Genomic DNA, 17227 nt, shown 5'->3' with positions numbered 1-17227 from the left:
AACAACAAAAACAGCTTAAAATTTGTCGAGTTTGAAAGTAAGTTTTTTGTTTCAACTTTACCACCTTGTAGTGTAAATATAAGACTAGGGGAAAAATTACGTAACTTATAACAATATCTCATATATTTTGACAAAAATTGCCTTAAAGTGAGGCAATTTCATGTTTTATCTAAGTAGCTATGATGTATAGGAATTTTGTATGACTTTTCCATGAGACCCTGTTGGGAAGCCTGGCATATAATAAGAACGTATCGATTTAATCAGGATATAGATCTCATCTATAAACTACGTGAGGTTGATTTTTCCCAAAATAGTCCTCCCCCTTCCCCCTTGTGACACTGTGATATTGAAACGCTCTCCCCCTTTCTTTTTTTTTCAAGGATAGCAGCTAAACTAAAAGAGATGATTTCTGAATGTCATAAAATGATTATGAAAAAAAAATTATTATTTAAATTTGATTAATAATATTACCATATCCTATAAGTACAGATCAACCAGGAAACATTTTACACCAAAAATTTTATCAATGTTTAAATGTTTCGAACCTCGAGGAAATGTTTCTTTAGCTCATGGAACGTTGGATTACCATACTTGAAACAACTGATATTATTTATAAGATATGTCCCATTATCAATCAACAGATATAATTAAACCAAACTTAAGTCGCTTAAAATATTTGTGATTCATAAAGCCGTTTACAGGTTGGGGAATCGATGATTACACATAGACAGACAGGTGCTTATATAAAGGCGAAAAACAGCAACTGGCACGCATACATTTCGTGCGCTCTACTACTCACCTGCTACATCGTTGTTTTTGAGTACGACGTTAGTAAGCGTCTCTCTTTAATGAACTATATTACTTGGAATACAATTTCGCAAAATATTACTCAAAAGTTCAGGCATTTCTATAATTTTGAAAAAATAGCACATTCAACGATTGTCCCTCCCAACTCCTCTAAATTTATTGGCTTACTAAATTCGTATTTGTAAATGATCTTCTTAAGATAACCTTTTAATAAAAATCATTTGAATACAAATCTGAAGATATAGGAGGCCATTTAGTATCATAGTACTGTCGTACTAATAGGATGGTTAGGAAAAATATTTGTTAAAAATTCTTTTACCATAACTGATGGTATAGACCTAGATCTAAGTCAAGGAGGATATGAATGGCAAGAAGAAATTGTGCAGCAACTTTGTATATTTTTGAGAGTTTAAAGTACCACTAATAAAAAAATGGCCCTATAATATGGTCGCCCAAAATACCAGACCAAACATTTATTTTTTCAGGATACTGAGTATGGAATTGAAAACCTCTGTGCTCATTTTCCCGAGACCAACGATGTTGAACAACGGAAGAATTGTCCCATCTAATAAAAAAAAAGATTAATCTGAAAATAGAATACTCGTTTTACGATCCATACCCAGTTCCTCTCCAACACTTCTACTTGGTTGTATTGAATCCACTTCTAGCGCACTACAAACCATTTCTTCCAGTTGTTTTTGCTCCTGAATCCTTTCGATAGAAGGTCTTGAGTTTGAGGTTGAAGTTTTTTATGACAATTTTGATGACAAAAGGATTTCTCAAAATTCGAAACCGCATTTTTTTCGCAAGGAATCGGTCTATTTTCAAATGTAATTGAAAACAGATCCGTACAGGAAACACAGCTTAAGAGACACAAGGTTGGCTCATCCAAAGTACGGGCTATTAACAGGGCCATGTCTAAAAATCGACTTCCAGAACCACTATAATATTCGCAGACTACAAAAGTGTACTGCAGAAAATAACTAAAAGAGAAATCTCCGCAAAAAAAGCGAGGATATGGTCATATCATTTAGGAGCAGGATCCTAAAGGAGCCTGGCACAAAATTGGAGGACATGCAGGAATCTATGTAAATGTAAAAGCAGATAAGCTAGCAAATAAAGACCCCAGAATAAACTTATGTTATCGGCTGCTGAAAGTTATGGAAAGTTACACAATTTTAACTAGAAGACCGAACTAAAGGGGTAGAATATTGCAAAGCCCTGGATGGGCCACTCAAGGAGCCATAATTCAAATATGTAAAACTAAATAAAAGACAAATAACCATCATGACTTCACTGAGAGCTAACCATTGCTCTTTGTTGGAACATTTACACCGGATTAAAGTAAGACATGAAAACCTCTGTAGCTGCACACAACAACACATCCTGTTTGAATGCTAAAATCAGCAAGCTCGTATAGATAGTTTTTAGTCATTTTCCCATATCATTGCATGACTTAATATTCAATCCTAAGCTTATCACTCATCACTGCATTTCTTCAAGCATGCGGCATTCAATTACGAGTCCCCGCATCAAATTTGTAATCTCACCCGATTGTGACATTATAATTGAATATTCACTAGTATTTAAAAAATGTAAACAATTAAAGTTTTCCTCTTCAGAAGAAAGAACTGAAAAAAAAAGAAAGGGGAGAAACAAGCAACAGAACTCAATAGAAGGACCCAGAACTGGGAGACTTGCTGAGTCAGATATTCGCAACAAAATTTACCGAGGCAAAAACAAACCAACTTTGCCAAGAAGTGCTTCTTCGATACCAGAGATCTTTTGTCACATAGATCTTGATAAAGTTCTCAAAGGTTACACTAACAAGGCTAATAGATTACCGTCGATAGTATTAAGAATTCAATTGATCCAATAGATACCCAAAAAAGGAAAAATGGCGGTGCTCATCAATTACCGTCCGATGGCTTCAGTACCGGTAATCGCTAAGGTAACAGACAAACTTGCCAACCAGCAAATTTTGAAATAGCTGGAGTCCACCAACATCCTTAGCGACCGTGAATATAATTTTCGAAAACACGTATGTAACGCATGTTTAGACAGAGACTATCGAGAAATATGGTGAATCCCGTGAAAAAGCTTGACAGAATTGGGCATAAAAACTGTATTCTTATAGTTTGCCAGCAACTCTCGTTGCTTAGCTTGGAAGCTTCCTCGAGAACCGATCCATCTGTTGGGTGTCGTTGATGGACACACCTTGCAGAGGTTTCAAATTAATGCTGGTGTCTCTCAGGGATGCATCTTAGTCCCCTACTTTCTTCCTGTTTATATCAACGGCCTTCTCGACAACACTTTTAATCCAATTTACAGCTTTGCTGATGACATTTGGTATATTCCTTCAAGTCGCCCCACTAGATGACTTCAGCTGACACCCAGTGGTATGGGTGTGGCCAGGTAACAACTATTAATGCCAACTTCAACATGATTTTGAACTGAATTGAGTGCAATCCAATTGAGTTTACCGCAACTAGGACTCACTTTGCTGTATTCACAGACAAGCCTCCCGAAGCCTTATTATGATTGCAGGCTGGGCTTACTTTGCCGCTGTCTTCGTCAGTTCGCTTGTTAGATGTTGAGGTTGAAAACTGGAATAGCTAAAATGGCTTCTCAAAAAACTTGGGGCTCTCTTTAAGACAAACAGGCTTTATACACCTCAACAGCGGTTTTATCGATACCATGACGTTAAATGCTCTTCCGAACTGGTCCATATCATTCTGCTTAGAGCTATTATACACGCTAGATCTACTAAGAACGTCCCTATATCGTATCTCTTTTTTATGAAGAAAGGCAAGTCTGTGGAATCAACCCCCAAAGTATGTCCTTCTTGAACATTATAACTTGCAGAACTGTATAAAATATTCACACACATCTTCGTAGTACTCTGGTGATACTCGTGATACTCCATTAACATAGATTAGCAGTGTAATCCGTAAAAAAATCTCTTAGCAGTTTTGATACCTTTAGTAGAAGGAATCATATCGCGCGTTTAAGAGTATTCTATTCATTACTGGTGATAATAATTATGGATACTTGTCACTTAGGGCTAAGTGCTAATTTTCAGTGACACACAGTAGAACTTATTGACAGTTTAGTGACCATTAGGGCTTATTATCACTAATATCTGATCATTATATATATTTTAACTTTATTTTTCGTTGTCTGCTTAGCGCTTTCCTACAAATCATTAACTAGAATAAGAAATGCATAAATTTACGAGCAAGTACAACATTGTACTGTAGACACACCCGGTTTGAATTCTGCATTGCGGTGCGCGACATCTGTGGCTTCCTAGTGAAAACTCTACCGGCCCGTTCATCTCATCATCTGTCAAATGTCAAATGCTAAATGAACAAATGTGTGGTCTTTGGTCTTCAAGTGAAGTGATATGTCGTTGGTGGAATAGTGTGTAGTGTTTGTTAGTGGTGCAAAAATGGCAGAAAATGCACGAGATATTCCAGAACAGCCTAAAAACACCGGTGAGTCTTGTAGTTTAATGATTTGCCCTAAATTTCCCGGCTATCTTGGGGCTCCGTGGGGCTCTAGTCGCCCAGTAAACTGTAACGTTATATAAGTTAAAAATGCCACCATCTGTGGGTCTTTTTCTTATTTTTTTTTCGGAAAGGGCTGCGAATCGATTTAGCACAGTAATTTGTATGTGGTCATGCTGGAAATATTTCCATGCAAAATACACTTCCTTGCTCTCCATCTCCATGTAAATTGACAACTGGACAAATATTTTTGACGTTCATTCAATAGTAAGCTTAGATGTCTCTGTTCTAATGTAATTTATTTTCTTTGAGGACTTAATCTTTAGTAAATTCCAACCAATCCTTATTTCTTTAAATCAATATCAACCTTATCAGTCATCATAAATGTTATTTTTACCCCTGCTTCAATGCAGAGAGATCTGACTAAGATTATATATCTAGGTTGGGTTTTTATACAGGAAAAAATAATGTCAACTGCTTCATAGAGAAATATCTTGGTAAATTTGATGTCCTTTATTTTCAATGATGACATTTTACTTGTAATTGGCTAATAGCCATTTATATACATGAATAAGAATGAAACACCCATTTCCATTCCACCTATAATATTAAATTTGTTTCTTGTTTCTATGTCAACTTAAAAAAATAATGATATGCTCCATGGATCCTAACATAACTGTACATTAAACAATATTAACATCTCCTGACATACAATTATCAAGCAAATAAGTTACCAATATTAAGCTGTATATTACAATTTTATCTTATCAAGTTTTCGATGTAGGAACCTTATACCCATATGAAAGAAGCAATTTGGCAAGTGTAAGGTAAACCAGTTTTTCATAATATTTACATAATTTTCATTATTATGCATATATAACAAGGGTTTACCTGTTGGTGTTCTCAACAGTGGAATTCTTGTCTTTTTTTTACATACCACAGAGTGGTCAAGGTCCTGAAATAAATACTAGCAATTTTCAATAGTATGTTTCTATTAAAATATGTAATTACTGTGGGTACCTACCTACCATAAGTACCTAGTTGTTTTATTCAATTCAAAATATGCTTTATTATTTAAACCAATTTGTAGGTATATTTCTGTTACTAGTCCTATATCTAAAATAAATGACAAAATTTTTACACAAAACAGTATAAAACTAAAAATAGCCAGTCATGTAAAACAAACATCAGTAAAGGCAATTAAAGTTTACAATTGTACCACAAAACAATTATGATTTATCCGAATTCAAATACATGCCAATAAACTACTAGTAATGGAAAGATGCAAAATGCAAACCTTAATTGGATTAAAATCTTTCAGCAAATTACTCTGTAAGGTTATAGTGGTCTTTATTTAACAAAAAAGCCTTTGTAGAGTAAGTAGATAAAGGTAGATGATTGAAAATCTTCTTACCATTGTATACCACTGATTTTTTTATTTGTTCAGACCTAGGGATAGTCAGTCTAACATAGGGGAAATGCCAAGTATTATAATATGCTTCTTAAAAATAAGGAAGAATGTTTCTAAAATAAAAATACAACACAAAATAAGAATTTTGTGTGTAAGAAATAAGGGACTCAAGAATCAACCCTAAATAAACATCTAATAGTCCTCTTTTGTAAAATAAAAACCTTATTGAAGAGATAGAGAGAACACACACCCCAAAAACAAATACCATAGCAAAGATGGGATTCAATTTCAGCAAACATAAGCAAGCATTTTAATTTAGGATCAGCTTTATTTCACAATATTGTGTTTATACATTATGGTAAAAAGTAATCCATAAACATATTTGCATAAAAGAAATATTATCTCTAATATGATGAATAACACATCATATTATTAAGTTCTTGTGTTTCTATGAAGTATTTGTTGCTCAAAAGTGTTTCTGCTTTTAATAAAGATAATCAGCAGCTCATAAATATATAGAACAGAAGTAAATATTTTTTCAGATCTAAAGACATCTCTACAACAAATTTTAAATATGATCAGACTAATCTAAAAATTTGTCCTATATCTGATGTTTGTACTATAAGTATCTGATGTCTTGGTAATATTGTGATGTTACTAAAATAGAGGTTTTGATGAAAACTCCATGGAAATTTTCTATTTCAATTACCTCAAACGATTTGCAAATATTATTTCTTTTCTTCCAGGCAGTTGAAGCATCAAATGTATTTCCAATCAGATGTAAAATGATGACAGAATATTTTTGTTACATTATCATCGGAACCCATGAAAATACCTGAAAATCTCTAGGGTATATGTGACTTGAATAAATAAATAATTTACCTGGAATCAATAATAATTATAATAAGAAGTTATTCTTACAGGCATTTGAGATTATTGAATATAGAACTTCAGAAGTTTGCCAACGTTTTTTCGAAATAGTATGACACATACATTTTTATTTGAAAGTGTTTGCTTTGAGTAAACTGTCTGTTACCTTTAACAGTATGCTGATGATTCCCAGACATATACAGCTTTTTTTTCCCAAAATCAATTTAATCAAGACTCAACTCTTTAACAAAGACTCAAAAACTTTACAAATTTTCCAAAAACCATAATCCTAAGTAAAATGTCTCTAAGTCATGTGTGCCCTAGGGTTATGTCAAAAAGTATTGATTTATTTTCAAAAAATGTTATTAAAATTTGCAATATAAAAATTCCCATGGTATTAGAAATCAAAAATGTGGACCTTATACATGACATAAATTAACCTTTGCTTCTCATGTAAATAAAAAATTAAGTATTGCCAATTTGTGCCTAAAGCAATTATACAAATTTAAGATGCATCCTTCAGAAAAAACTAAATATTACTTATGTAATTCATTAATCTGGTTTTTACTTGATTATTGAGATATAATTTATAATGATGCAATCACTTTTGCCACATCAAAATCCAGTCAAAAACTGCAATATTCTTCTAGAAATCATATCACTCCCTTAAATGAATTCTCAATATACTAACTTATGCATTAATTTTATATGGTTCTAATGTTAATATACACTTAATATTCTCCACTAAATCAATAAAATATTTGGCCTACATGTCATTATCTGTACTTTTTGTTTTTTTTGTAACTGAGACAATTTTAGGGCATGACATCTAACCCCATATAATCCTAATTTCTTAAAGTTCTCTGTCAACACAGTCATTGGCCTTTTGACAAATCTAGACATATGCCAAAGGCTACTTCATCTTTCTTTAGGTCCCAAAATTGCACTGAAAGACTGCTGTTTCAGTTGATTTACCCTTCGTGTATCCATATTGATATTTATTAAGTAAGTAGTCATGTACTTGTAGCTACTTCAAACAGTCTACAACGTAGCCGAAAGGCTGAGGGGTCTCTTTTTGATTGCCTTTCTTACTCCTTCTATAAAATATTAAAACAAAACTTCTGTTTGAAGCATATCTGATAAAGAAACAAATATTCTGTAAGGATGTTAACCAGAAAATAAATTAGCTATTTAAAGTAGATTATTATCTATTTAATCCTAAGTAAATATTTTTGTAGAATATTCAACCTTTTACGTTTTGCTTTCATATGCTTTTAATCTCACTATCGATCTTAATTAGCCGTTATTTGCATTAGACTAATAAGTTTATAAATCACTATGCATTTCAGGCCTGACACCTGTCAACACTGCAAAAAATTTGTGATTGTCGGTATATGACCAAAAAAAAAAAGCTAAGATTAGGCGAGGTAGAAAACAATGAATTACAGTCTTAAGTAATTTAAATAACAATCAAAAGAATTTTCATGGAACCTACACACACAGTTGCGTGAATTATTCACAATTGGTTTTGAATCATGGCTGATTGTATTAGTTAATAAAGTGATTAAAACAAATAATCTGCTCTTTGTTCTCTTATATATGGGTTTATATCTCATTTTATTACCTTGATAGGGCCATACAGGTTTTGTAAGTTAGATGAAGTGGTTTGGCATAATCTCTGACCTTATTCATAAAATAGTTGTAAAGATCATTCAAATATAAATAATGATTGAATATCTAAATGTTATCATTGACTTATTTTTATATAAAGCGAGAAAAGCTGCTTGTAACAAGGTTTATGTATTTACTCATAGCTATAAATAAAATTAAGAGTAAACGTCAGCTATTTCAATTAGAAAAAAATTTCCTATATGAATATTTAATTATTTAAAAGTGGTTGCTTTTATCGCATGTCATTTTATATTTGATAAAGAAAATATATTTTTCCATTTCACCTATTTATATAACAATTTTTCATACATTTCTGATAGGCCCTATACATTACTATTATACATACATTAACTTTGAAACTTTTACTGTTATTACCATCTATTTCAAATGAAGTATAAAATAGTAGGATTCAGTTTTATATAGGTTTTTTTTTGTTTGGGTTAATAATTAAAGTTTTGAGATTCACTAAAAATTAATTACACTCCGTTTGATTCCTAATTAGGTAATCTGAAATTAGTATTTTTAGCACATGTTTATATGTGTGATGCCACTACCTAATATGGTCCTCATTAAAATTCATTACTTTAAGACCATTGACCAATAAATAATACTAGGAGCAATAACCAACCCAAGTAGATTTAGTAACAGAAGAGAATGTTGGATATTAAAATTGGATATTTTTGATATTATAAAAAAAATTACAATAAAGTTAAAGTTAAGTTACAATAACACTAGATTAAAATATAAATTATAAAGAATACGTAAATGCTAATCATTAAAAAATTCCCTTAAACTATAGTAATAAATAATAATATAAATAATAATAATAATTTATTTGCCAACAAAACGATTATAAAAATCACAAAGCAACATCAAACAGAATTGGCTATATGCAGCCTAATTTAGAAAGTAAATGAATTTATTAGATAAGCAAAAATACTAATTGACTAAACTTAACAGTTCAGAAAATTTAGAACATGCCATTATTTGAAAAATACATATATTTATTTTTTTATTTATTTACGGGATATCCTCATTCTAACAAAATTACAAAATAAATTATATCCTAACCCTAACTGTATATAATTATTCTGCCATCAACAAATATATTAATAAGATATATAATGAACTTAATCTGAGTATTAAATATCCAAATTTTCTATACATAAAAGCTTCTATACATAACATAAAACTTGCAGAAAAATTTAAGCACAAACTAACCTTGTCCAAAAAAAATTAATACAACAATATATAGTTTTCCCCAATTGTGTAAAAAAATATAAAACAACTAAAAACATACCCTTAAGAAAAATAATCAAAATAAGAAAAGTAAAAGCAATCAAATTTATTTGATACTTAACACATAGTACTTATAGACAAATTAATGAACTCTTTAAATGATACAAGCACTTAGGTAGGATACACCGGAAATAATACATACATACAAATAAGTGACAGAGCATCGAATCTATAGTTTTTCTATAAAGTTTAAAGAATAAAAGCAATTTTCATTTAGAAAAGGTATAGTTTCTCTCCTAAATACAGCTTTATACATTTTATACATACATTACATACTTTTAATATTTTCAGGCAATATGTGATAAGCTTTTAAAGCCCTATATATGTTGGGTTATTGTGATGAAAAGAAGTGTTATGAAAGGTTATTGCAAGGTTCATTCTGCCCCTTGTCTCTATGGTCATTTCCTGAGAATAGTTGTCCATATTTCTGTTAAAGTACTCCGGATGTTTTCTAACAAACATCACCAGATGTAAGAAGTAAAGAGATGGGGCAGTTAAAACTGAGAGAAGGGAAAAATAAGGTTTACAACTCTCCCTCGGATGAGAACCAAATATGCATCTTAAAATTCTTTTTTGTGCTCTGAACACCTCTAGTGCACTTGTTGATGAACCCCAAAAAAGCACACTATAACACATTATTGTATGGATGCATGACAGGTAATATACATCAATTGTCTTATTCGAAACAATATTCCTCAGTCTTCAAGAGCACAGCTGCTATTGATGTTTGAAACAATGTGCTTACAGTGTGGTTCCCAGCTAAGTAGGGGATCTAGGTACACACCCAAAAATCTCACCTCTTCAGATTGTGGAACTGATTTATTTAACTTAATGAGCTTTCAAGTAAGCTTTTCTGGTGAGAAATTCCTTTGTTCTTATATGTAGGCTTTTTTCAGTATTAAGTTTTCTTATTTCTAGTGGAATATCATTAAATAACTTTTTACCTCTATCTGCAGTAGAGTCATATATATTATATAAGTTCAGAGTGAGGAATCAGTAGCCTCAAAATCAAATCAAATAAAGTTTTATTCATCTAAAACACCAAGGTGGTGTTAACAAAGCTGCAGTAAAAAAATAAAAATATATACACATTAAAATGGTCCAAGGAACACTTAGAAAAATAGTTCTTTTCGCCTTATAAATTTTTATATATTTATATTTTCATACGGAATAGATACTACCTTTAATATTAAGATACCAAGGAAGTAAAATAAATATTTGGGTACAAAAAAATCATGCCAGAATAGAGTTTTTTGCTACTTGCACATTTTGTCGAAATAACGCAGATTATAATTTTTAAATTCTAACCCAATATCGCATTTTCTGTGGTTCCAACCGAACAATTGTGATTTAGTTTTTATTCAATAAAAATGGAAAGACGACATTTAACTCTAGAGGAAATGCTGAGAGCAGTCGGAATGCTTGAGGCAGGAACAAGTCAAAGAGACGTTGCAAGAGCTTTGGATACATCTCCCAGTGTAATTAACCGTTTGTCGACAAGATATAGAGAGACAAATGATGTTAGAGAACGGCATCAAGGCCCGTCGCGAGTTACCACACCTGCCCAAGACCGTTATATAACTTTGCAAGCTCAAAGAAATCCCACGGTAACAGCCTCTGTTTTGGTTCAGCAGCTCACGAGTGCATAACGTCGAGGTTTCAGGTCAAACTATTAGAAACTGTTTGCATGAGAGAGGACTTCATGCCAGAAGACCCCTCGGTTAACTTTAGGAAATCGAGGTGCAAGATTAACATGGTGCCAAGAACATGTTAATTGGAATCAAGAAAGATGGGCCACAGTTCTTTTTATGCGAGTAAAAAGAACGTGGAAAAGAAGAGTCTCGATTTTAATTTTATCCTGATTTTGGTAGAATTCGTGTCTGGAGAGAGGAAGGAAATGAAAGTCGTTTGCGTCATGCCCGGGAAGTAGTAAGGCAATGTGGTGGATCACTAATGTTTTGGGGTGGCATTAGACTTGACGAAAAAACGAACCTCATTTTTGTGGAAAATACAATGACTGGAATAAGTTATAGGGATAATATACTACTGCCTGTAATTGTTCCATATTTAGGCGAAATGGCCCAAATTCGTTGTTGCAACAAGATAATGCCCCACCACATCGAGCACGGCTTGTACGAATCGCTATTGAGGAAAATCAAATCAATCTTCTACCCTGGCCCTCTACCTCACCGGACTTTAATCCAATTGAGCATGTTTGGGATTGGTTAAAAAGGCAACTTCTTCAACGATTTGACTTTTTTCAAAGCGCTCTGGAGCTTCGTCTTGTTGTGGCACATGTTTGGAAGGAGTTGCCCCAAGAATTAATTAATAATTTAATTTTAAGTATGCCTAGGCGATGCCAAAGTGTTATTAATAATAGAGGTGGACCATCTGGCTACTAGTTTAATTTGTATTTGGTAAATTTTTATTTTTATAATTTTTTTTAATAAACGGTAATAAATGGGATTTTGTTCTTTAGTTTTATTTGGGCCCTAAATTATGAGTAAATTATAATCTACAAAAAAAAGTTAATAATTATATTGTTATTTTATTCGAATACTTAAATTGCAATAATTAACTTTTTTCCAATCTTCTCAAAAATATTAATTTTGATGTGTGTATATATTTCTTTTGGAAAACAATCAACAACTGAGACAATCAATCATTAATCTAAAACATATTAGTGTAAAAAGCCTTTAATGCAGTAAGTGTACATCTAGGCAAACTCACAAAAACCTTAAAAGAAATGTTATCCCACCCTGAAGCATTTTTTATTTTTTATTTCCGAGAGGATGTTACAAATTTCATCGACTGTTACAGGACTAAAATAAAAAGATTGTTCAGAAACACCTTGCAGAAGAGATAATGGATTTATATTAGTTATTGGGATATTTTTGACAATTTGGAATAATAGGAATTCAGTTTGGTTGCATCCATTGCAGAGATAGTGTTAGAATTGACTTTTGTGAACCACATAGAGCATTTACAATCTCCCACATTTCCTTTTGCTTATTGCTTGCTGACTCCAAAATATTATTGAAATAATTACTCATAGCTATATTATACTATAACTATATTATACAGCAAGTAATTTTGCCGAGCGTTGCACTAATTACTTAATTCTAGTTCATGTTTATATTTTTTACAAATTAAACAAACTGAAACAATATTTATTAGTAAAATAACTACACTAAAACTAACTTTAAGATAAAACAGCCCAATATGCCAGTTGAATTCAAGAAATTCGAAGTATTTAACTTGGTTAGCAGGTTATTTTGGTTTTATAAATACTATACAGAGATGGCCTGCTATATATTTAAAATTGTCTTCGAATGTCTGTAGATGCCGTGGCGCGAAGCCGCCTCTTTTTCATAAATTCCCTGTTTGCCTGCCTGACATTGTTTCTGGCACAACAACATGGTCTATTTTAATTTGTATTCTTTAGATTAAGTAGCACAATAAGAAATTCCCCTTTCTTATATAACTTAAATGACTATAAATTGTCCACATGGGTATAACTTGTGAAATATGAATCTCTTAAGCAGGAGTTAAAGGATGAAAGGTAGTCTGGCAAAACATGTTTGTCCAATCTCTAATTGTGATGTGCTGGCACAATTAATAGAAATAATTAATAATTTTGGTAGGTACAGTAACCCTGTATCTACCCCATTTATTATCTAATATATAATATACACACAAAAAAAAATTAAGCTTACCTAAATTAATATATCCCAATCAAAAAATTTACTATGAAATATTTAATACCCAGATAAGTTTACAATATTCCAAACTAATAAATAACTCTTATTCAATAAACAATAAATAAAATAAAATTATAAGAATTATAACACTTGCAAACTTAAACTCATATCTAAAAGAGTTTTTTTAAAACTTTCTATGTTTTTTAAAAACATTTTTTACAAGCAATTTTTAATTTCAAGGGGAATAAGATCATTTATTTTGGGTGCAAAATTATTAGCAAATCTCAAATTTGCATTAGTATTACTTTTAGGTAATTCTATAAAATTATTGGTTTTATTTCTTGCTTCATACTTATAATTTACATATTTTTCAATTCACAATTTTTATATACAAAAATATTTATCTCCAAGATGTATAAAGACCATACATCAAAAATAGTCTTAGAGTATAACAACCTCATAGGGAAAAGCCTATTTTTTCTATAAATTTCTTTAAGTAAATAATTTTGTACATACCACCCCATACAACAATACCATATCTTAATAAGGATTCTATAAGAGATTTATATACAGATGACAAAAGGTTTTTATTTAAAATGTTTCTTAAAATATAAAATTTTTAAATTATTTTTCTAATAAATGATGTTAGTTTTCCTACCTGATTTTCCCATTTCAGATGTCTATCCATAATTATGCCCAAGTATTTTATTTTTGAAACCTCTTTGATTTCTTGATTTGAGTTTTCCACTTTTATGCTGTTAAAATCCAGACGGTTTGCCAATGTTATAAAGAATGCCATGTAATTTGTTTTGTTTAGATTTAAAGTCAATTTAAAAGTATTTAACCAATTTTGTACCACTGTTAGTCCATCTATTACATTTCGTTTGGTTTCATTCCAAGATTTTACAGAAAAGATTCAAAATATGCTTTAATGTCAAAACAAAATATCCATTGTTGTTAACAAAGCCTAAGAAATACAGTTATAACTAAAATAAAATAAAGGTGTTACAAAAATTTTTCTAGTTAATTTATACAATAAAAAATCAAGCTAAAAATAGCCAGTCATAAAAAAAAAAACAGGTATTAAAAAACTGTGAGGCTATAGTAGGCAAGCTGTTGTTACTTTGGCATATGGATATTTGGGGGATTGGCAATCTGATATAAGAGGCATGCCGGGTATTATAACCTATATTCTCCACATTTAGTTCACCCGAGAGTTCACCATTATGTTTTTTAAAAATCAGGCAGACTGTTTCCAAAATAAAAATACAGTACAAAGTAAGAATTTTGTGTCTGACAAATAAGGGACGACAAGTCTCTCGAGGACCGACCCTAAATAAACATCTAATAGCCCTGTTTTGCAACATAAATACCTTATTAAAGACATACTGAGAGCATGATCCCCAAAAACAAATACCATAACGAAGATGGGATTCAATTAAAGAAAAATATGAAGCTCTAGCCACTGAGCTGTTAAAATTATTCACAATGACACGAAGAGCATAACAGCCAGAGGAAGAAAAAAACCCAACCCAAGAAATTTGCTCACATTAGCAGACAATACTATATTATTACTTAAAAAGACATCATTTGAATTTTAAAATATTTGTTTTAGAAATATTAAAGAACAGCTTATTAGCGTCATACCATCTTTTTACCTTACATAAATCCGTCCGAATATTTGCCTCAAGCTGCTCACAATTATTATTTTGCCACAGAATGATGGTATCGTCTACAAAGATGGTAAAATGGCCATTTATTGAGATATGAAACAAATCATTAACATAGATTAAGAATAAGAGAGGTCCCAAAACTGATCGTTGAGGGACACCTATGCTAGTCTTCATTTCATTGGAGCTTTGGCCCTGAAAGTTAACAGTCTGCACTCTTCCCATGAAATACGAGTGGAACCAGTCCAAGAGCATTCGCCTGAATCCATAAGCCTCCTATTTACTCAACAGTATACAGTGGCTGACGCAGTCGAAGGCTTTAGACAAGTCACAGAAAGCTGCGGCAGCACAATCACCATTGTTTAGTCCAAGATATAACTTTTCCAAAAAATTGAAAATAGCATCAGTCGTGATTAGGGATGCCTGAAACCCAAACTGCTGTACACTTATAAGTTTTTCTACAATTTTTGACAAAGTTGGTAGAAGAGATATTGGTCGAAAGCCTGAAGGATTATTTGCATCTCCACCGTTGTATAAAGGGATAACACAAGCTTTTTTTAAACAAGAAGGGAAGGTACCTGTTAAAAATGAAGAATTAATAGCTTCAGCCAAAACTCCAAAGCTGTGTCTGTGAGAGAAAATATGCGTAAGATATTATTAAGCCATTTTTGAGTTTTAAGTTAGTTAGGGTATTTATATATGTTAAAAACAATTTTGGACCCAACACTAAGCCTTGTGGTACACCTATTCTCATTTTTAATGGATCACTTAACGTTTCTCCCTCCTATTTTAACATATTGGATTCTTTCATATAAATGGCTTTTAAAGACATCCAACATGACACCCCTGATCCCATTCTTCTAGAGAGTTTCTAAAAGCAGGTCATGTGGAACCATGTCAAATGCCTTGGCTAAATCTAAAGACACAACTGTACATTTTTCATTGTTATCCATACTGTCAGTAATCTGCTTTGTGAGATGGTAAAGAGCATTTGACGTACTCAAGTTTTTTAAAAAGACAAAATTGAGTTTGATTGTAAAAAATTAAGTAATCTGTCCTTTTCAAAAATTTTGGTAAAATTATTAATTAAATTAATGGGTCTATAATTGTTTATTTTTGTCTTATCATCTGATTTATTTATCCGGGTAATAACAGATATTTTAAATTGATTATGTGTTTCAGAGGGTCAATTAAAAACATGTGATTATTTTTTATTGGTTTTCAAAGAATTAATCTTTTCTATAATTTCACTTTTATTTACTGGCCATAGGTATAGTGAATTTAATTGATTACTGCTTAATTCTCATTATCAGGCTTCAGGATTTTCTTCAACATTGCTACCCCTATATTATTAAAAAACTCATTACAATGGTACAGAAATGATACAGCCAATGAACAGTATTAGTTTTTTCTACATCATTGTTGGTAGATTCTGAAAATAATTTATAAACCTTTTTTAGGTCATAACCTGCTTCATGAACTTTAATTTTATAATAGTCATTTTTGTTTCGCAATAATTTTTTTTAGGTTATTTCTATCATTTTTAAAGTTTTGGTTAGACAAATTTTCGATTTAGATCTTTCTTCACTTTATCCCTATCCTATGAATAATATCATTTCTGATCCAAGGCTGACATTTATCAAAAAGCTTCTTAATTGTCCTAATAATGGTAGCTTGTCGAAGCATTTTGTTTATTAATTGATAAAAGACATCTGTAGCTTCCCTAACATTTGACGAGTCTAGAACTATATTCCAATTTTGCTCTTGTATTAAATTGTGAAACAATTTTTCATTTAATATTTCTAAGGATATTCTGCTTAATATTTTTTTATCTTTATTAATAGGTTGTATTTTACCAACATTTAACATAACTGGATCGTGATCAGTTATGTTAAATTAGTTTAATTTTTATTAGGTTTATATTTTTTATTTTGTTCCTATATTCAAGTTTTTGTTTAATTTTCAGATGGACACCCACTACATTTTAGCTATAATTATGAACAAGATGGTGAGAACATATTATCTGTAGGCTTGTTTAACCCTGTATATGCTAACAAAAATAATTTTACTTCATTTTTTTATTGCAAGCAACTGTGTGATTTTTACCAGTTTGTTAAAGTTTTTGTGTGTGATCCCTATTAACATAAACAAATAATAAATATTCATAATCCTCCCTTGAAAATAATAAGTCACAGTATACATTTTGGAATTTGACCTCTTAAGGTATACAGCATGTTTGATTGACTTAAAATATAAAATACATTTTGCGATGGAATAGTAAAATAGCAC

General features: G+C 31.3%; 1 protein-coding gene across 2 annotated transcripts in view; it reads left to right on the top strand.

Annotated features, from left to right (window-relative positions):
• Positions 1 to 4143: 4143 nt before the first annotated feature.
• LOC126749109 (MAP7 domain-containing protein 1-like) overlaps positions 4144 to 17227 on the top strand; it is a 49490-nt gene continuing 36406 nt past the window's right edge. Inside the window, exons 1-2 of one of the 2 annotated variants that reach the window (XM_050458741.1) lie at positions 4163 to 4304; positions 16905 to 16946. In XM_050458741.1, the coding sequence (XP_050314698.1) occupies positions 4259 to 4304; positions 16905 to 16946 (88 nt within the window). In that variant the 5' untranslated portion in view covers positions 4163 to 4258. Of the gene's footprint in view, positions 4305 to 16904; positions 16947 to 17227 lie in introns of both variants that reach the window. The other variant, XM_050458742.1, reaches the window with a different exon arrangement.

This window comes from Anthonomus grandis, chromosome 22 (assembly GCF_022605725.1).
Source record: "Anthonomus grandis grandis chromosome 22, icAntGran1.3, whole genome shotgun sequence".
In the NCBI taxonomy this organism is placed as follows: Eukaryota; Metazoa; Arthropoda; class Insecta; order Coleoptera; family Curculionidae; genus Anthonomus; species Anthonomus grandis.
Note: the sequence above shows the minus strand (reverse complement) of the source record. Positions and strands in the feature narration are given on the sequence as shown.